At 38.3% G+C, this 22,614-nt stretch overlaps 1 protein-coding gene across 1 annotated transcript in view; it reads left to right on the top strand.

Annotated features, from left to right (window-relative positions):
- The window catches only part of ELAPOR2 (endosome-lysosome associated apoptosis and autophagy regulator family member 2), a 129,435-nt gene that overhangs the window by 61,621 nt on the left and 45,200 nt on the right, over window positions 1-22,614 (top strand). The window contains exons 2-5 of the mRNA XM_081102567.1: window positions 4,839-4,959; window positions 15,681-15,876; window positions 18,239-18,386; window positions 21,152-21,238. Of these exons, the coding sequence (XP_080958693.1) occupies window positions 15,713-15,876; window positions 18,239-18,386; window positions 21,152-21,238 (399 nt within the window). The 5' untranslated portion in view covers window positions 4,839-4,959; window positions 15,681-15,712. The remainder of the gene's footprint in view (window positions 1-4,838; window positions 4,960-15,680; window positions 15,877-18,238; window positions 18,387-21,151; window positions 21,239-22,614) is intronic.

The raw sequence follows: 22,614 nt of genomic DNA, 5'->3' as shown, positions 1-22,614 counted from the left end.
GGGCTTGGCCAGCCTGCAAACAGCCATAAGCCCCTTACCCAGGATGGCCACACTCTCAAAGGGTAAGGGTCCCCGCTGGGGGGCTTGGCCAGCCTGCAAACAGCCATCAGCCCCTCACCCTGGCTGGCCAGGCACTGCAGCGGGGACCCCACCCTGAAGGGGCTGTGGCCATTCTGCAAACAGCCGTCAGCCCCTCACCCAGGCTGGCCAGGCACCCCAGCAAGACCCCCCTCCCTGAAGGGGGTGTGGCCAGTCTGAAAACGGCCCTCAGCTCCTCACCCAGGCTGGCCAGGCACCCCAGCAGGACCCCCACCCTGATCTGGGACACCCTTCAGGGCAAACCAGCCGGTCCCCACTCATGCACCAGGCCTCTATCCTATATAATAAAAGGGTAATATGCAAATTGACCCTAACAGCAGAATGACTGGGAATGACTGGTCACTATGACACACACACTGACCACCAAGGGGCAGACACTCAATGCAGGAGCTGCCCCCTGGTGGTCAGTGCACTCCCACAGGGGGAGCTCTGCTCAGCCACAAGCCAGGCTGATGGCTGCCAGTACAACGGTGGTGGTGGGAGCCTCTCCTGCCTCCTCAGCAGTGCTAAGGATGTCCAACTGCAGCTTAGGCCTGCTCCCCACTGGCAAGTGGACATCCCCTGAGGGCTCCCAAGCTGCCAGAGGGATGTCTGACTGCCAGCTTAGGCCCAATCCCCTGGAGAGCGGGCCTAAGCCAGCGAGGGGTCCCAGACTGCGAGAGGGCACAGGCCGGGCTGAGGGACCCCCCTGAGTGCACAAATTTCTGTGCACCAGGCCTCTAGTAGTAAATAATGATATATGGTAATGTTACTATACAAAACAATTTATTGCTATATGCATAAAGAATTATATATTATATATTAATATCAATATATCAAATAATATATGTATATTGTCAATATACTGTCAAGATATCTATATATGCATATTATTTTTATGTGACTTATTTAAAATATTATATAGCCTATATGAAGTTAAACTATAACAACTGTCATAATTGGGAGATATAACCCACTTTTTCCATGAGTACCATGAGGTTTTCATATTGTAAATTACCTTTGTGTTTGGGGGCTTCAGAAAAACCAGAGCTGGTCAGTAAAGTGGTAAAAACAGAGTTTATTCAGGAACCTATTGGGGAAAAGAGGTTTCAGTACAGAACTTGACTTATTTCCTATATAGTATGGACAAGCGGGAATTTATTGGCAAGGAGTAGGGTGAAGGTCATGGATGGAAAATTACTAAGGGGAAACATCAGAACTAGAGGAGGAATTCTGCTAAACTGACATGACAGGATTCTTGCTAACACTGCGTGATGCAAAGATGAATATGAAAGCCCCCAAATCAAAGATTCATTGGGATGAGACCCTGACTAAACCTTGGTCAAGGAAAGAGTTTTTGTCTGGGGGTACTGTGGACATCCAATGTTTATTTGGGTGTACCCTGGTAATTTGTGTTTTAGGTGTAAGATAACACAATTTGAGTTTTTGTTATTTGAGAGTTCGTGCCTATATCTTTATTTGTGAATGTGTGGTTGTGTGTGTTTTACCATGATTTCTGTTGAGGGTAGTCTTCCCTAAGTGTTTGGTGATGAGGAGTAATTATTCTCTTGGGGTTGTTTCCTGGTCCCCGCATATTTGCAATGTAAAGTTTTCAGGGAATGCCATCATTTTGTTATTCAGTGCAGGGTCTTCATGCCCCAGCATTCTGTGATTTGCAGACATGTATAAATACGAGTAACTGCCATCTTTTGAGTGGGGTAGGGCCAAGCACTTCCTCAATTTATAATGTGGATAGTGAGTGGACATTCTGTTGTTTATAGAGTGCACTCTGACTGATATCAGTATGTTTGATGCTAAACTGTCAGGAACACTGAAATGCAGGAAAATTTGTCAGGAATCTCCACCCTTGTCAGGGAAAATTTGAAACACATTGAAATAGGCAGAAAAGATTCCCGGGTGTCATGTTTAGTGCACCTGGTTCAGTTTCTATAGGGGCCTGATTCTTTCCTTTTCTTTGAGCTATTTTACAACATTGTAAGGTGTAAGAAACGAAGAGGAATACAAATTACTCTTGTCCATAGAAATGAAAAGACATTTTACCCTTTGGAATGCAATTGATTATTGTGCTGTGGGTATTTATTTACCAGTTCTGCATCTCTAAGTCAATTCATCTCACTTTCTGGATTGCCTGTTTATGTGTGTTTGAATTCTTCTTTGAACTGGTGCTAATGAATGATTTAAATAAAATCTGTGAAATGCAGTGATTTTATATTTGTATGAGAAAATTTTTTTACCTTCTTTTAATTATTCCTTATCACCCAGAAAATTCTATTTCCAGGGATCTGTTTAAGTGCTCAGTGTTTACTGGACTTCTTGCCTCCAGAACTGTGAAAAGATACATTTTTATTATCGTAAGTGGCGAAGTGTGTGGTAAGTAGTTGCAGCAGCCACAGAAAACAAATACAGAAATAGAGAGAAATCGAATCATTTCCCTCATCTCTGTACTCTTGTATCTCTTTAAATATAAGACATCTTTATGATTACTGTTAGACTTCTGTAGCCATCAGGCTTTTACATTAGGAACTGTCACCACTCCTTCTATTTTAAAACAGTAACCTTCTATTTTAAGCATAATGGCATTATGTAAACTGAAAATGCTTGTAAATAAACAGAAGCCTTGACTTCTGCTCTTGGCTATGCTCCTTACTAGCTGGGTATCTCTGGGTAAATTATTTACCCAATTTGAGTTTCATGTGCATGATGGGAATAATACAAACTCTTCTTCCTAAATCACATAATTGTTATAGGTATTTAATGATGTAAATACATATGAAAAATAGCAGATAAATAATGTAAATGCAAGATTCTTTAATGCTTAACAATTAAGCATGCTTTCCCTAGCTATACCAAAGTATGATGAGCAGTTTTGCACATAAATCACTGACCACATCAAACATTTCCTCCCCTTAAATTAGATGCTAGAAGTGAGATTTTGGGTTCAAAAGTCTGAACACTTTAAAGTTCTGGATTCATATAGACAAACTTCTCTCCAGAAAGCCTGTACCACTTTGCTCTCTCATTGGAAGCACACAAATGCTCATTTCATTATAGTTACATTAGAGAGTTTTGAAAAAAGTATTTTAAATGTTGTACCAACTTGATGAACATGATTATCTGTATTTCTTTGACAAGGTTTAACATTTTTTTTTTTGTATATTCCTTGACCATTTGTATTGTTCTTTAATAAATTGCTTGTGTTCTTTGACTATATTTCCAAATAGTATTTGTCCTTTTCCTTACTGACTTTTAGGAACCCAGTACTCTTAAGCTAATGAACCTTTGTTTTGTGTTATTCCTTCACCAGTTTGTTGTTGTTTACCATTACTTCAGTTTATGACTTTTATGTTCAATAATTGTATGTAATCAAATTCAGTGAACTCCTCTTTTTATCTTACGTATATGCAGAAATTGAAGCCGGGGAAACAGAAACCCAGGTGGTCTGTCCTTACCATATCACCACTAGCTCTTTTCTCTATATCATCCTCTCTCTCCCTATTGTTGTTGATAATGATAATAATTCTACCATTAATCAAATGCTAACTCAGTGCAGCCTAACGTGCCTGACATTTTACATGCATTATCTCAGTTAATTTGTACAATAACCATACAAGATAGTAAATATTATTCTTCTAACTTCACTAATGAGAAAAATGAGTGCTTTGAGAAGTCAGTAACTTGCCCAATGTCATATAAGTTGTATGTGGAGGAATGGGCTGTGAATCTCAGAACCCATTTCTTAACTGGTGTTCTTGCTATGTGGACAGACACACACAACCAAGGTAGGTAACTCCCTGCCTCCCGCACCTGATTTCCCGAGTGGTGGTGTGATGACATTTCTTTTCTCTCCTGTCATTAATACAGTAACGGAGGCAAATAGGGTGGATGAAGCAGAATAACAACATCCTAGCTATTGAATTGAATTAATAGGATATTGAACTGAAAATATTTTGGGGAGGACTCAGAACTTCTCTCATTCTTCAAATGCTCCAATGGCATTTTGTTCCTGTTCCTAAGCTCAGGCATCTCACGTGTGTAATGTTCTCTGACCAGTGGAGGGCACTGTGAAAATTTCAAAGCAGCCAAAGTCCAGAGACAAGTGGATTGGTCTTAATATGGCAATTATAAATGTTTATTTTATAGTCTGTGATTGATGGCAGCCTGCTGTGGTGTGTGTGTGTGGAGCCTGGGAGAGCTGCTTGAAAAACTGGTAGTCTTTCACTAGCATTGGGATGATTAACTATTACACCTCTGTTAAATTTTAAACAGAGTGAGAATTAGGTCAGTGGGAGTGGTTCGCTTCTTTCTTTCTTTGAAAAACTTGGAGCAGTCACAGCATTCAATTTCCTGGTGTCATTTTGCTCTAATATGCCTATCTCAATTATTTAGAGCTCTCAAAACCTGCTAAAGAAATAGGGGAATGTGCTGTAGCTTCTTTGGGGTGGGTGAGACTAACAGGTCAGTGAGCACAACTTGAGAGCATTGACTATCCTGTCTCTCATCACATCCTTAGTGCCTGGCACGATGCATTTTTTATTAAACACACACACGCACACACACACACACACACACACACACACACACACACCAACTACTTGGGATGGCCTGAGTGGGGGAAGAAGGAGGGTCAACCAGAGAGTAAAGTTTGGAATCAGGCTTGTAGGTGTGGGGGTGATGGAGAAAGCACAGTTGTCCCTTCGGAAGTGGCTCTAACAAAGGCTTGTTTTTGTAATTGTTTGCAGAAAGATTACCACTTTGAATATACAGAATGTGATAGCAGTGGCTCCAGGTGGAGAGTTGCCATTCCGAATTCTGCAGTGGACTGCTCTGGCCTGCCTGACCCAGTGAGAGGCAAAGAATGCAGTATGTTTCCCTTTTTGACCTTTTGTTTTCCTGATTAAACCATTCCTCCTTCATATCAGCCCATATCGGTTAATTGTAATGACTATGAGACCTTTGGAAAAAAAAGAACATGTAGCATTAATGTCTAACAGAGCAAAATCGTCCTTTTTTTAAAACACACAATAGTAAAGGATATTAATTAATTTTTTTAAAAATCTGGTATACTATCTTTTAAAAATGTTTATTAAAGTACAGTTGAAGTACCACACTATATTAGTTTCAGGTGTACAACATAGTGATTCTACATTTTTATACCTTATGATGTGATCACAATATGTCTATAACTGTCACCATACAAAGTTGTTATGATATTATTGACTGTTTCCTGTGCTGTCCATTATATCCCTGGAGCTTATGAATTTTATAACTGGAAGTTTGTTTTTCTTATTACCCTTCGCATTCTCCACCCATCCTCCACCCCCTCCCCCTGGCAATCCTCATTTTGTTCTCTATATCTATGAATCTGTTTCTGTTTTGTTTTTTTGTTATTGTTGTTTTTTAGATTCCACATATAAGTGAAATCATATGATGTTTGTCTTTCTCTGTTTGACTTATTTGTTGGCAAGAATGTGGAGAAGTGTTGTACTGTTTTGTGTACTTGAAATTCTGGAGGGCAGAGTGGCAGAATTTCTCTTTCATAGATGTCTGTTTTTAAATTTCTAAAAAGTTTTAAAATTTTTGGTAAATTACACATAATATAAACTTTACCACCTTAACCATTTTTAAGTGTACAATCCAGAGGCATTAAGTACATTTACCAACATCCATCCACAGAACTCTTATCATCAACATCCAGCCACAGAACTCTTTCGTCTAGCAATGGATTTCTTGTTTGTAGCCATAGAAATAATGTAATGTTCCTTTTTAGTGTAACCTACAGAGAGATTGTAGAATTGGTGACTGTCATATTCAATAGCTTGTCTTTTAGCAATTAAGCAGGTTTGAAGTGCAACATTACGAATTAACAGAGAAATATGTTGTTAACATTTATTTTTACTTATAAACTCTACTTTCTTAATCCTTTAATTTGGCGAGTCACAAGTTCCTGCAGTGAAGTAGTCTAGGGATAGACTGCAGTTCAAAGCTGGAAGTAAGACAAAAGAACTTATTTAGCTTTCCTACAGCTTTCCAAATGGAATTCCTAAAAGCTTAGTTCTTCTGCTCCCAAATGAAAGAGCAGATAAGCAAATGATTAAATGACAGTGAATCCCTTCTGTTCATAGAGAATGTATCTCTGTTCCTGGGTGGTGGGTTTACTGAAATCAGGGAGATGGGAAGATGCAATAGTCTTATGGGGAAAATCAGGGAAGAAAACCATTATTTCTTGAGGAATGATATTAAATGAATACAGAGAGGAACCCCTATCCAGGTAAAGAGTTCAGTCCAGCAAGACTTTTAAGAGTATAGTGGGGTCAGTATAGAAGAAGATGATACAAGACTGAGATGTATGCAGTCACTTGTAGAGAGAGGATCAGCTCTGTGAGGAAGGATTGCGAATAATACCTGTGGTGTTAGCTCATTGTAAAATTGCTTCAGTCACCTTCCTAGAAAATTTGTATAACATTAATCTATGTTTACTTTTTACTTGTTGAGCTAATTCCTTGGTTCCCATGTAAACAGCCCCTTTGAGGTGAACTACCTAGCTATTACGAATACTACTCCATATCTAGGTGATGTGCTGATGCTGACATGAAATGGGTCATGGTGGAGGATTGTACACCATGGAAATTGGCAAACACTACAAATCAGGGACCTCCATCCCCTTGGGAGCTGGTTATTAAACATTTACCAGCACACCACTGATTAAATTTATTGCTCAAGTGTTAAAAAATCTGTTACAGAATTGATGTCTGAATAGTCATCATTTCTATTTGAATGTTGCCAAGGACATTCTTTGCTCATTATTTACTATAATATCTCACAGTTAATTATGAATCTGACAGTCCAGCAATAATTTTTCTAAAAACTCTAATAATCAAGTCACTATTAGTTATTACTTTAAAAATGATACAGCTTACTTTAAAAATTAAACCCTAACAATGACAGTACTTATGTGACAGATGGGAAATTTTTTATCTTGGCATTTTGTCTGAAATCTAATTTGCAGGTATTTCTGCATATACACTTATATCACTCTGGAAGGTGTGGCCTCTGATAAGTGACTTTTTCTTTGAGTAGTAAAGATAAGTTATGTTAAAACTCACAAGAAATTTAATAGATCTAAGTAACTTAGAAGCCATCTAATTCATAACATTAAATGCGGCACTTACCACATTACTAGTCATTAAAGTACTGCTGGAAGGAAGTTATGATAATAACTGAACATTTCTTCAGTGGCTTAGATTTCTATTGCTAATAATAGCTACCATTCTCATGTAATGATAATGAGCTAAACATTGTGCCTAGAGCTTTTTAACATTATCCTACTGTATCCCCACAACCATCCTCTCAGGTAGCTACTACCAATGTTTCCATTTAACTGATGAAAAAAACTCAGAGTTAAAGTGTGAAGCAAGGTATCACAGGTCATTCAGCTGGACTGTGACAAATCTCTTAAGACATGTCTGATTCCAGGGCCTGTCTCTTACCCACTGAGTTCATCACCACATGAAGATGACAGTCTGGAGGAGCTTCTAGGGTCCCAAGGAGGGGGATATAAAGCTTTGTCGGTGGACATCTTCAAGGGAAGACATTAGAAACTCTTGTGTTTCAAGAATAAACGAGGGTAAAAGTGTTGTGGTTCAGGAATGGCATGCTACGTGCAAGCCATACCTGAGAGATGCTACTAGTAAGACTTCGGATGGTGGTTGATGCCCGCCTATGCTAGACTTGGCAGTGATGCCATGCTGATATGGCCCAGCAGTTGGGCCATATAAGAAAAAACAAAAAAGTGGAATGTGGCAACTCTAAGTGAAAAATATTTAGGGCAGTGGCTGTGGGCTATTATTTCCCAAGATTCTAATGTCTCTCAATGAAGTCAAACTCAGAATTAGGCCTCAGTTGAAATTGTTATAGATTCTTCAAAATATAATTGGGTAGAAGCAATAGAGAAGGCCTTTCCTCAGGAAAGGCAGCATAGGACTTTAGCAATCTAATTTTTTCCCCAGAAATTTGGTGGATAACTTATATTGTATCTTTATTTTTTTAAAAGTTCACATAGAGTTTGGCAGACGGCTTCTCTGAGTGAAGTTAATGAGAAGTCAGGTATCAGTTTTTGTTGTGCTACAACCCTGGGGTGTATGTGACCTTGGAGCTTAGGGATCAGGATATGGGGAGGAGAGACCTCTGGTTATTAACGGGCACTGGTCCCCATTGTCCTCCTGTCCCCTTTGCTGTGCAGAGCTCTTCTGTCTCAGAGACAGCGCTGCTCTGGGCAAGCCACTAGGATGACTCTGCATCTCTCTTTCTCTGTGTTGCTACTGGCTTAGCTACAGGGAACATTACTGCTTTTCCAAGCCCTGGTCCTCTGTCTTGTTTCTGTGGGCATCACCCACCATTTGAAGTCGTGGCATCTCTCAGGCACAGCTTGCAAGTAGCGTGCCATTCCTGAACTACAACACGCCTTGTCTTTTTCCAGACCAAGGGGATATAACCCCTGTCCCCATTCCACCCCTTCTCCACTCTTGGGTCACTTCCCTCTTGCATAAGAGTGTCTGAAATCTTCCCTTGACATTCTTAGATCATCAAAAATGATAGTCATTCTCGAATTCTCTCTCTTCCTCACCTCTTTTTGTCTCCCCACACACTGGATAAAAGGACTTTTTGTTTCAAACCAAACCTTAGAAATAAAAGCCTGGCTACTAGGAGTGGGGAGAGAATTTCTTTTCCTATTTCCTTATGTATTTTCAGACAAGTCTAGAACACTGAGGGGGAAATAAACATAAGACATCTCTTCCTTTTGGGAGTGTATATCTTCTATTGCTACTACTTCCAATATTTCTCAGTCCATGACTTCACCTCAACACATTATTTTCTAATTGGGGATGTGTATTTAAGATATCTGTATTTCTGTGTTAGCATTGAACCCGTCATAGTTTGTGGACATTTTTTATTCTATTTCAGTATTTATATACATTTCTAATATTTGCTTTTCTTGGGTCAAAAAATGCTGTGCTCAGATTAAAAAAATAAAGCTTTGAATAAAAAATGAACTTTTTTTCATTGTCTGGCTCAGATCTATTGTCTTAACCCACATCCAATGGGTCTTAAGGAGTAAGAGTAAATGATGACAGTTTGAGCCAACAGCTTTTGGTTTCAGTTTGGAATTGAAAGAGGAAGAATTGTTGTGGAAAGAGAATTGGTTTTAGCTTTCTGGATGGGATATTTAAAAATCCAGTTCTTGGGATCATAGGTCTTTCAAATGTAGGCTTTTCCGCAGGAGTCAACACATAGTTTGTCTCATTTGTGTCAGGAGTTGTTATTGGTACTGTAGCAGGTGCAGTTGGGCAACTTGAGCTCATTGGCACTGAATGGCAATTGAATGTCATGATCTACCTCTGTTCTATGGAATATTCATACCACACAAAAAAACGTGTGCCAGGGTTTTCTGTTCTGAAATACTAGTAAGTTGGAAAATAGTGAATGATCTATCTCCTTCATGGAGGGATGCAGTGCACATTTTCAAATTAAAATCTTTGAGAAACCTAATATACATTTGCTATATGTTAACTGCATTGTGTTTTATCCAGAGTTTCCCACGTGTATTTTTTTATAGGACTCTTTTATCTGACGTGTAGTTGGTGCCCTTTAGCTAATTTTTGCAGGATGTTTTTGGAAAATACATATCTAATTTGGTAAACTTTCACCTGTTGTTACTTATACTATGATTTAACTCTTTTCATACATTTTCTCTGCTCTACAAGGTGCAGCATCATTGCATGGTGTCCAGTTGAAGACCTCCCACGGTTGGTGGTCAGGTGTGGAATACACCTGGGTTTAAACCCCAGATCTGCAGCTGACTTGTACATCTTGGGAAAATTATTTAGTCTACAGCTACTTATTGAGCTTTAATTTATTCACTGAACAAACATTTCTTGAGTATTCCTATATTCTTGATGACAGGAATCCAAAAATAAGTGGGGGAAAAAAAAGATTCCCGTCTTCCAGAATCTTTCATTCAAATGAGGGAGCAGATGGGTAAATACATTATTTATAGTATAGGGGCAAAGTGCATGATAGATATAAATACCTGAGGTGATCTTACTCAGGAGGGAGGGATGACCTCTTCTCAGAAGGAGTCAAGAGGGCCTCACAGTAAAGCTGTTGTAAGTTTGAAGTTCAGGCTGAATAACCATGGAAAACTGGCTGTGCCCTGGCAGGTTCATGTGAAAAATTGTGTCGTGATTTAGAGTTGAGGCCGGGGTTAAATGTCATACTTAATGGGTCATCCATGTTAATTTTCTGAGCATCTCTGAGGTGAGCCCTGAAGGGAGAAGTTCTTTAACTGTGAAGCCCAGTGGTATTTGAAGCATAGGAAACCTGGGAAGAGGTGCAGATTAGGGGCAGCACTGGGTTTTCCTGGGTGCTCTCTGAGATCTGCATGGCTCACTCTCAGAGAGGCTATGAGAGGGAATAGAGATCCTGGAAAATTTCATAGGCCTTATGTGTCACACCAAGGATTTGACCTGGAGACAGCCATTCACAGGTGTCTGAGCAGCCCAAATGAGGCCTGGAATCATAACTATATCTATATGTATATAAAAGCCTAAGAGACCGGCCCACCAGCTGACCAGCCAACTGGCTCATAGCTATGATGCACGCTGACCACCAGGGGGAAGACGCTCAACGAAGGAGCTGCCGAGTGACAGCAACTTTGCAGAGTGCTTTCTTGCACTCTGGGACCCCCCAGGGGATGTTGGATTGCTGGTTTTGGCCCGATCCCTACAGGCCAGGCCAAGGGACCCCACTGGTGCACAAATCCACGCACCGGGCTTCTAGTAATAATTTAACTTCATCTATATATATAAAGGCTAATATGCTAAGTGTCTGACCATCCAGGTAATGACATCACGTAGCAATGCCCAGCTTCCTCTCCCTAGTGATTAGCCTCCTTGCAATTTCTTCAGCCCAGGAACATGACTTGCTTCATAGCCAGGTGAAAACATTTCACACTTTAACCAAATGTCATTTTCCCATGCCTCATCTCATTTGATCCTCACAGAAGTCCTGGAGTAGGTAGATAGGAGACTCGGTAGAATCCTATTTTCTTTTCATTAGCCAGAAAACGGAGATTTAGAAAGCTTAGAAACTTGACCCAACTGAAAAGAAATAAGAAATGGTGGACCTTGAAAATGACTTCAGGTTATCTCACTGTGCAGAATATAGTCAAACACTGCTGCAGTTAAATATTTTACCTTTTGTTCTCCCTGCATGACCTACAATATTAATCTGCTCCATGTTGATATTTATTATTTATTGCTGTGTTGCTGACAATTACCTGAAAGAGAAGTTGGGGTGCTTCACTGGGCTGGGAAAAGTTTAGCCACGTTAAGCAAGGTCTAATATATATATATATATATATATATATATATATATATATATATATGGCTAAATTGAGTCGCACATGTGTGATACATATAAAACTCTCACTGGAGCCAATCGCATGAGTGTGTTTTGATCTGTCATTGTCGATCATGAATTTTGTTGACACTTCTATTATAGAGAAAGGGTGAATAGCGATATTAAAATTTTTCTTCTAATTAATTTTCTTTCAGTGTGCACGAATTTGAAGTAATTATAATAATGAAAAATTATGATAGCCAATCTTTACTTGCTATATGCAAGACATGATTGCAAATGCTTTACATGTGTTTTCTCCAGTTCATTTAGTCATTGCAACACTCTGGTGAATAGGTGCTTGTATTACCTCACACAGATAGGTCAAAAGCAGAACTGGGAGTTGAAACCAGGCAGTCTAATTCCCTGGGTCCATCTTCTTAACCCCATGGTGTTCTGCCTCTTTGGAATGCACTGCAGTGTATGCTCAACAAGTGTTAGTCCCCTTCTTGAGGTATCCATGCTCCCCCAACCTTTACCTCTTGACAGAAATGCCATGCAAACTAATATCCAAAATAGGTAAGTGGATTTTTAAAAAGATGGCATTTAAATATCAGATATATGGCTTTGTAGCTCATTTTAATTGATTAATAATCTGTTTGTAGATTTTATTTTTTTCTAACTTATATTTACATACATTTTTTTAAAAATTACAGTTGACATTCAATATTATATTAGTTTCTGGTGTACAGCACAGTGGTTAGACATTTATGTAACTTACGAAGTGGTCCCCAGCAGGTCTTGCACTCACCTGTGCAATTATCTTATTATTGACTGTATTCCCTAAGCTATACTTTATGCCCCTGTGACTATTTTGTACCTGTCAATTTGTACTTCTTAATCCCTTCATGTTTTCATCCAGACCCCCCAACCTCCCTCTCATCTCATAACCATCATTTTGTTCTCTGTATCTATGAATTTGTTTCTGTTTTGTATGTTTGTTTATTTATTTATTTTTTTTATATTCCACATATAAGTAAAATCATATGGTATTTGTCTTTCTCTGTCTGACTTATTTCACTTAGCATAACACCCTGTAGGTTCATTTATATTGTCATAAATTGTATGATTTCATGCTTTTAATGGCTGAGTCATATTCCATTATATATATATCTCACATCTTCTTTATCTGTCTTTTGATTAGGGCCTTTAATCCATGTACATTTAAAGTAATTATTGATAGCTATGTAGTTATTGGCATTTTATTAATTGTTTTCTGATTGTTTTTGTAGTTCTGTGTTTTTTTCTTATTCTCTTGCTCTCTCTTCTTGTTGTATGTTGGTGGCTTTCTGTAGTGTTGTGTTTAGATTTCTTTTTGTTCTCTCTTGTAGAGCATTGGTTTGCGGTTACTATGTCCTTCATATATATCAAGCTTTGTTCTTAGCAGTCTATTTTAAATTGATGGCCACTTAAAAATTACTACCATTTTTACTCACCCTTCCATGTTTATATTTTATCATTATTTTTTTACTTCTTTTGCTTGTGTATTTTTGTGTGTATCTCTTAATTTACTATTGTAATTACACATGATCTCCCTACTTTTGCCTTTTAACCTTTGTACTAGTTGTAGTGTAGGTTGATCCACTTGCTTTTATAATGTATTTATCTTTGACATTGATAATTTTTTTCTTTGCAATATTTCCGTATTCATATCTTTGACATTTTTTTTTCTTAAAAAAATCTCCAACATTTCTTATAATATAGGTTTGGTGGCGATACAATCCTTCAGCTTTTTCTTTTTTTTAATCAGGGCAATTTTATTCTTAATTGTGTACATGTTTCTGAAAAGTAAGAGAATAACATTCATAATTTAAGGCACATTTGTAGTTATATCATCATAAACAATGAGAAGTTTAGCTTTTTTATTTCTGTGCCTAGAAAATTTTGGGTGCTTGATACATTTAGTATGCTTTCATTATTTAACATGTGTTAGGAGATGATTTTTTTTAAACCATAGACATTCTTAATTTAAAATAGAATTGTGTTTTATTCTTTCCAAGAGGAGAGGAGCTATAATCCTCTCAAGACTTCTAAGAAAGCTCCAAACACTGGGATATTTGTTGATTGAATATCTTTGGTGTCATCAAATTAGAGACTGACTTCAGTGTTTCTTTTCTGTAGGTGAAACACAGAGATCTAATGAGATTTGTAAAAATTCATTCCATATGTAAAAGGACAGAAACACTTTGTCCTCAGTAGGTCTAATTTGGAATATGAATGCATCATATTCCAGATATGGAGAGTGTTGAAGTTAAATTTGCTCAGCAACACACAAGTAGTGGGTCAAAGGCAAGGACAAAAGAGATTAAGAGAACAGCTCAAAATCAGGCTTTATATCAGTGTAGTGTTTGATGGGAGCTATGCTTGAGTGAGCTCCTCTGAAAACAAGCATTTTATAAGGAGATTAGAGAACTCAGCCCTGAAAATTGCAGAATCAAGGACAGAGAGACTACCAGGAAGTAGGGGGTGATTGACACTTCCTAAGAGGAAGAGTTCAGGAGGATAAGAATCAATGTTAGGACATAAATTAGAAGTTGAGAAAACTGATTTCACAGATGTGTTGTTCTGCCCCCATTGGTGACCTCATCAAATACTCTGACCAGTTTCCTTCCCTTGACCTTCACTGTTGTAGTATTTTTTTCTATAAACCTTTTGTCATTCATGCCCCATGAACTGGAATTGGTCTCCTCATCTCATTTTATTTATTTACTGGTTAAGTAGGTAGATGAGTATGGGTTTTAGCTTTCATTCTTCACTTTTTCAAAATTAACGTGTTTTTCTTTTTTGGTAAGTTTCCAAATGTATTCTAAAAGGAGCGTCTACCTAAGTGTGAGCTCTGCTGCTTCGCTCTATGCTGGGAAATTTGTTTTCTTTATGGGATAATTTGAAGGTTTGATTTTGTTCTTGTTTCTACAATATCCCGATTAAAGGATTAAAAAGCCCTTTGCTGTAGTGGAGTCAGTAATACCACCCTGAGCACAGAGACACACACTCAGGGGACATAGATTTGCATTTGTTGAATGAATAATAACTTAGGAGCAGCACTACCTTCTTTTCTGTAACTGTGTCAACTATTAGTCACATTGCCCATGACTTCTGGGTACAGCTCTCAGAATTAGCAGAGAACTTGACATCAGTAATGAGACGTAAGTTGTGGAAATGACTAGTTTATAGTTATGAATATTGAAAAAGACGGCTCATGGTTCCAGAGTGGAGATACTTGTTTAGCTATTGCACATGAAGTACTGCCATCAGCATCCCCTTTACGTCAGATTCCCATTCAGTCCATCAACCTTTTGTTTGGCCTTAGTATTTGATAGCTACAATTAGGAACCCCAAAATAATGATCCTTGTTTTCTGGAAGCTCAAAGCTTCACATCAACTAATAAGTGGTATTAGTATCTATATCTATTTCTGTGTCTATTTGTGTTTAATGTCTCTCTCTCTCTGTGTGTATGTCTCTCTCCATAATATATGAGAGAACTGTATGTTAATAAATACTGACTTTATAATCATTCAAAGTATGTATACATTTTTTGGGACTCCCATATATATCAGGGTATTCCAAAAAATGTATACACACTTTAACAGCTAATAGCTCAATTTTGAAAATGAATTTTAATTAACACTGCCTTTATAATTATTCAAAGTGTGTGTATATACATTCTTTTGGGACACCCTCTATATTGCTTTTGAATAGATGTATTATGAGAAGAGTATGATAAGAGCACAGAGGGAGGCAAAACTGACTGCCTGGTGGGGGCAGGGAGGTCTGTTATGAGCAGGGTTGTTTTTGAGTTAGAAATGGGAATTTTCCAAATAGGTTAGATGGGTTGGTCAGCATCTCTGGAGAAGGAAAACCATAGCAGCAAAAAAGAAGATGAAATATTTTTGTAATGATGTGAATTCTGTTATGGTTGGAAAAGGGTGGGGCAAGGGCTGAGGCTGGTAAACAGGTTGAGGCCAGACTCTGAAGTGTCAGTAGAGATAAGGGAGACTTTGGAAAGCTTTAATTAGGGTGTGCCATGATCAGAACTTTATAAAAACAATTCTGGTGACAGTGTGAAGGGGAGGGAATTGATGGGGGTGTCTGGAGACTAATGGGCTATGCGTCCTCTGTCTTCCAGCTTTCTCTTGTGCTTCTGGAGAGTATCTAGAGATGAAGAACCAGGTATGCAGTAAGTGTGGTGAAGGCACCTACTCCTTGGGCAGTGGCATCAAATTTGATGAATGGGATGAATTGCCAGCAGGATTTTCCAACGTTGCAACTTTCATGGACACTGTACTTGGCCCTTCTGACACCAGGCCTGATGGCTGTAACAAGTAAGAGCCCAAAGGACCCTTAGGATTTTGATTGAACCATTGAGAAGGATGTAGTTGCTCTTTTCCAGAAAGAAGTTGAGGATAATCTTGGTATTGATTGGGATTATAGATAAACTAATTACAAATAAACATATTTTTTTTGGCTAGTCATTACAAATAATGTAGCTCAGTTTTTATGAAGTTAAAACAATTGTTCTCAGGACAGAATAGATACCATATGCAAGGATGTGATAAAGCTATTAGAAAAACAAATTAATTTTCCAATATATATATAACTACACTCAAGCCAGTGTATTTCTAAAAACGCTTCTCTAATTTTTAACAGATAATTTCAGATTTTTTTTCTCTTCCTCTGAAAGAAAGAATGTGTAGCCTTCATTTAGGCACTTGATTATTTTCTAATAGAGAGTAGGTTAAATATGTGAAGTGGAAAGCTCATTTGCTTAATTTCTGCCTCTTATAGGAAATTATTAGCTTTGCCTATGACACCACTGGAGGACTTTGAAATTGTTTTGATAAAAAAACAACAACACCAAAATGTTTATCTGTGGTCTGTACCCACTTCCATTCCCTTGTATTGACTATGTGACATTTCTTTTCACATGGCCATGTTATTAAACATTAGGCCTCTGACTAACTTCTGACAAGAGTGGGTTTTCAGAAACTCACACATTTTACCATGAGCTAAAGATGCTGGGACTTATTTAGCTATGCTAAAAGATATGCTCTCGCGCTTCCCCTCCTACCTTCCCTCATTTTTATATAGATCTGGATGTTTATCTAGTATTATTTTCTCAGCCTATAATATTTCCTCATTAGGTCTGATTTTATTTTATTTTTTGATGGCTCTGTATTTATTTCACACTTAGTTCTAGGTCATGGCCTTTGCTCTAGGGCAGGAGTTAGCAAAGTACAGCCGGTGAGCCCTCCCTCTGTTTCTGCAGATAAGGTTGTATTGGAGCACAGAGGCACTCATTTGCTTATGCATTGTCTCTAGCTGCTTTGGAGCTACAGTGGCCGAGTTAATGAAGTATTGCAAGAGAGGCCAAATTGTCCACAAGCCACAAATATTTATTCTCTGGCCCTTTATGAAAAAGTTTGCTGGCACCTGCTGTAGGGCATGGCCTCTATAAGATGTAGTAAATTCTGGAATCTTAAGTGGATGTTCAATAAGTTTATCAAGTTTCTTCCTTCCTGGCTGGTTTGCAGCTCCAGTGACTTCCATTAAAGTGACCTCTCTGATTATGTCTCAGCTTTGCATTGGCTGCGAGCCCCAAGCTCAGGACGTACAGAGAAACTCCATATGGGTTACTAGAGCCCCTGTTTTCTCTGATTCTCAGGCGTAGAAATTCCAGCTTTTTCAGCTGCCCCCAAGCACTTGTCTCTGTCCTCAGCTCATGAGACCACCCTGCTTTGCTTGGGTGCCACCTCCTGGTGTCATCGTTTGGGGAGTGTCCTCAGGAATGAGGCCAAGGCCAGTTTGGGCTTTACCGCATGTGTTTTGCTGCTCTCAGGCATCCCAGTCCTGCAGCGCCTATTGTCAGGCTCGAAGTGGCTCCTGCATTCTGTTTAGTTTAATAGATGGTTAAAGAGAAGGGGCAGATCCAGTACCAGTTAGTCATGTTGGGATGTGGAAGTCTCAGTCTTTTGTTCAGAATTTATTTCTGTTAGAAAAAAAGAAAAGAATTAAAAAATCTCACTCTTATCTAAATAAAAAGTTAAACCTGAAGAGAAGAATGTTAAGTTGTGTTATCTGTTGTACAGTTCAGTTGGAATTATTTTTTTGCCCCAAAACTTGACACACGACTCATGGATTCTAAGAATTAACTTATGGTTAGATTGACAACCCAAATTCTGTTTACCAGCATATTTTCTTAAGTTTTTATCTTTTTTTTTTTTTTTTAGATAAAAATTCCAGACTTTTACCTCATTATATACTATGAAACTGCGATCTCTATTTTATTTAGATTCATTTTAAATGGGCTTTTTCTAGGACTATTTCTTCTCTCATATCAAGGAATCTTCTCACCTCCCGCCATGTGTATTTGTTAATAAATAAAATTTCAGACGTTGTTTGAGGGAATAATTCTACCCCAAACTAGTAGAATTGGTGATTGTCTCTTTAGTCATCAAAGTTTTGGTGAAAAAATAGCAGTTTCATAGCAAATTGATCTTACCAAGATTTAGGGAATTGTGTGCCATAAGCAATGACTCTTTTCCCAGTAATGGTGTTGGCTGTTGAATTCCAGAAAAGCTCTGATCTTCTCTGCTGTGCCTTGCTGAAGGAACGACTTTTGAATCTGAGTTACATAGGAGGTTTCTGAACGCGGATGTAAGATGCCCCTTGGTTTTGTTTCCACAGCTCTTCTTGGGTCCCTCGTGGAAATTACATAGAGTCAAATCGTGATGACTGCACCGTGTCTTTGATCTATGCTGTGCACCTTAAGAAGTCGGGTAATGTCTTCTTTGAGTACCAGTACGTCGACAACAACATCTTCTTTGAGTTCTTTGTAAGGCCTTTTATATTCTGAAATATACTTTTTATGGGACATTCATGTAATATTTACCTTAATCTGTTGTTTCCATTACACTTTATGCCTTCTCAGTTTTTTTTTTGTGAGTGTGTGTGTTAACTGAAACTTTTGATGCTAAAAGACAACTTTACTTTTTTTCTATAATATTTTATTATAGAAATACTGTTTCTTTACCTCTGAGCTCTTGCCTTGCAGAGTAACATTGAGCTTGTTTTACTTTTGGTTATGATCATTAGATGACCATTTGGTGTAGACTCTTTGTGTGATAAATATTTCCCCCTAGCTTCATTGTAAAAATTGTTATTTTTGTAGCGACAGATGCTTTTTGTTAAAATATGTCTCCACCAAATTCAATTTTTGTTTAAAAACTTTTTTTCCCTGCAATTTCAAATATTTGAATTATTTAACTGTATTCATGGACACTATTTCAGAAGTACAGGTGGCTGTAGATTTTGATTCTGTTAGTTGTACACAATCTAAAGGAATTAATGGATGGGATAGCTGATGTCTCTGGTAAGAGATTAAATAGCATTACAATATACAGGATATTTAATAGTTTAACAGAATAGGCTTTACCTCTAAAATTATTTAACTATTTTATATAAACTGTAGCTAATTTAGCGAATATTTGTTGTGGCAGTGACTCAAATGTTTGAGAAAATGTTTTCCCATTGATGTCTTATACTTAAAAAAAAGTGTGTGCATGTAACTGCTAAAATATCTTTTAAAATGTTTCTGTAGTACAGATTTTAGGGGGAAATGTACTAAAAATTCTAAAACAAATATATATTGCTCTTGATAACAGAAATTTCTAAATCAGAAGTTGGTAGGAAGAGATGTTTTTGATTAAAGTATGAACCTTAGATTTGAGATTCCGGCTCTAGTCCCATCTCTGCGAGTGCTAGCTGTGTGTTATTGGGCAATTACGTTTACTTTTCAACCCTCAGCATTCCCTTTTGTGAAGTGGATTGTGTGATGGGCCTTTTAAGGAGCCCTCCTAGCTCTAATACCCTTTGATGAGTTTAAGATATTAAGCAACATTCAGATTTGCTTTTTAAGCTGCGTTTTGTTTATAAAACACTCCTTAGGGTGAATAATTACCTATTTTATGGGACAATTTTGCAATATCACTAAAACTAAACTAAAGTTAAGAAGCAAGGTAATTATATAACTGTTCGAATAAGCACTTAGTTTTATATTGTCCAGCAAGTGCTTTGAGGATTGTCGGTAACGGTCCTCCAGAGGCGTGAAGTTTCGTAACTTCCTTTGAGGAAGCCTTTGTTCTTCTGGTTAGAGACTGAAGAGGGATGGCAAGTTCATGTTCCTCCTTCCATTGATGCTTCCGCTTCCTAGGTGGTGATTTATTGACTCAGGTCATCTTGCTAAGGGCTAGTGGAAAGGAAATGTGTGAGGACTGAAAGATGCAGTTGTGCCTGTGGACCTTACGTAATTTGAACCAATACAGGATTTAATTTTGGGACTGTGTGAGACTTTCAGTCAGCCCTGCACCCCCCACCCCTTTTAAATGATGAGACTGAAACCTAGAAAGAATAATGGATTGGACCGAGGCTATACCGTTGCTAGTTACTTTTAGAATGAATAACAGAGCTCAGGTGCCTAGAATGCCAGTAGAAAGAATATCATGATGACACATGATGTCTGATTTTGGCTGAAAAAAAGCTGTCAGCTTATCCAAACACTGACCACCAAAGGTATATTCAGGGTTCATATCTGTTCTAGAATGGCTTAACACTTACATTAAAATGGCCATTATGCTTATAATATAAATAGGATACTTGAATTCAATTGAAGCCAATATCCTCAGTAGTGGAAATTCTCTGGTATTTGGATGGCAAAAGGACCTATTTTTCTAGTTAGTAAGTCTTTAGGAAATTTCATGATGGAGAACATATTCTGGTCCATAGGATGCATGAAGTGGCAAAAATGATTTAGAAAAGAAAGAGCCATTTGGGTGCAAGTAGAATAAGTGATGAGAACCTACTTTAACCCTACTCTATTAATGACTATTTTGCAATACTGTAACGATGGCCTAACTTTTGATGTTCCTGTCTTCTCCATAGATCTGGAAAAGTAGTGTCCTAAACCCTAGGCATTTTGGAAGAATTTTCTGGAAAGCACAAAGTGTTTGGTGCTAAAGATATTAATTGTGTAGTCCTTTGAATCAGTATGGCAAATGATTAACATTTGCCCCCAAATAAACATTTGGGACGTTGACTGTGGCCACTTAACCTATACATTTGGATTAAATCCTGGGGAACTGAAAACAAAGCAGACCTAATTTATTTATTAATTTAAGATTTTACTGCCCCAAATATTATTTAAAAAGCAAACTTTATTTTTATACCATTGGGCCTGCATGGCGAATGCAAGCTTTTAAAACAATTTCGTAAGACTTTTGGAGTTACTTTTTCTCTTTATGTGAATTTTCAATATGAACTGCTCTTTCCTTCTTTCTCTTCTCCACTCCCCTCCTTCCTTCTCAGTGAGATAGCCTTTCTGTTAAAATAATGACAATGGTTTGTCTACAACCACTCATGCGCAGCAGTTGTCACTTCGGTTTCAGAGGTCTTGATGTGTTGACTTTGTTGAAAATGACTCATGGGCATTGTTGAATGTACGTATTAAAAGAAGTTATTGCAGCCTGTCCTATGCTGAGTAGCACATTTAATTAAAGCCATTATTCAAGAAGATATACTAGGACCATTGTGTTTGTTCCACAGATTCAGAACGATCAGTGCCAGGAGATGGACACCACGGCGGACAAGTGGGTCAAGCTCACGGACAGTGGGGAGTGGGGCTCGCATTCTGTAAGTCTCTCTTTGTTCCTCTCCTCGATCACCAACCCCATTCTTCTCCTTCCTCTTCCAACCTTTTTTAGAAGTTTATTTTAAGGAAAAAAAAAACTTCAAAATTGTTCATGAATTTAGAAAATTTCCAGTTAAAGACCAAGTTTTATGGACTCAGTCTCTTTCTAGGTATTTTTCTCTACCTTTCCCTTTTTCCTTAGGCTCTTTCCTTTCTCTTTCCCATCATACTTCAACTTTCCTCCTTTCAAAGGGGGCAATAACAAGAAATAAGGCTGATCTAACCAATATGCAAAACCTCTGAGTATCTACGTTTGCAGATGTGCCAGTCACATGGCAGAGAATCAGTGGCTCTTGCATTGGAAGGATCCTTGAGTTCCTTTCACCCAGCTTTCTCTGCAGTTGTCCCCTGCCCCGCTCCCGCCCCCCATAAGTGATTTTTCTTTTTCAAGCTTGCTTTGTTGGGAACGTGCTGACCCTATTGTTGGGTAGCTCTGATTACCACAAAATTCATCTGTGTTTGGAGCCTAAACCGTCTCCTGTCTGTTTGCCATTGATGGGTCAAAATTTTTTGCCCTTTGAAAAATGCCTTCCCATTGAAATAAAGTAACTGCCTAATTCTCCACACTATAACTGTACTAGTAAATGCTTGAAGGCAAATATCAGGTAACACAGTCCATGCATCTGCTATTATTTGAGGCACTGTGCCTTTGGAATGACACATGCATTTAAAATCAAACTCTGCCTTATAATAGCTGTGTTTCTTTAGGCAACTGGCTTAATCTCTTTGAAATTGTTGTTGTTTTTTTTTTTCATGTAAGAAATAAAACCGAAGGACTTGTATGCATGCATATAAGCATAACCAATGGACACAAGACACTGGGGGGTGGGCGGGGTGGAGTGAGGGCATGAGCCAGGGGGTAGGGGAGGCCGGGGGAAGGTCAATGTGGTGGGGGGCGGGGGGGGGGGAAGGAGACATATGTACTACTATCAGTAATACTTTGAACAATAAAATAAAATAAAAAACCCCAAAAATAAAAAAATAAAATGAAGTAGCAAAAAGAAAAAAAAAAGAAATAAAACCACTCTTGCAGGGATAAATGAGATGATACATGGGTGCCCAAAATGCAGACGGAGCTCTGTTTCAGTCAGTGACCTTCCAGGGACTCCCGCTTGGAGTGATTAATACAGCCTACTTTTCCGAGTATTTTTTGAGCTGTATGCCTGGAAGTGACGTTAATACCACTTAAGGTCTATTTGCCCAAGCCTTCTCTCGGCTGGGCTTTGAAGGCACAAATAACCCTTGGCAACAAATACACTTTCTTCACTTATGAAGACTTCATGCAAGACGAAAGTACCTAATGTATTACTTCTCTGAA

This window comes from Myotis nattereri (assembly GCF_964212035.1).
Source record: "Myotis nattereri genome assembly, chromosome: 11".
In the NCBI taxonomy this organism is placed as follows: Eukaryota; Metazoa; Chordata; class Mammalia; order Chiroptera; family Vespertilionidae; genus Myotis; species Myotis nattereri.
The sequence above is the reverse complement of the archived record's forward strand: the minus strand, read 5'-3'. Positions and strand labels throughout refer to the sequence as shown.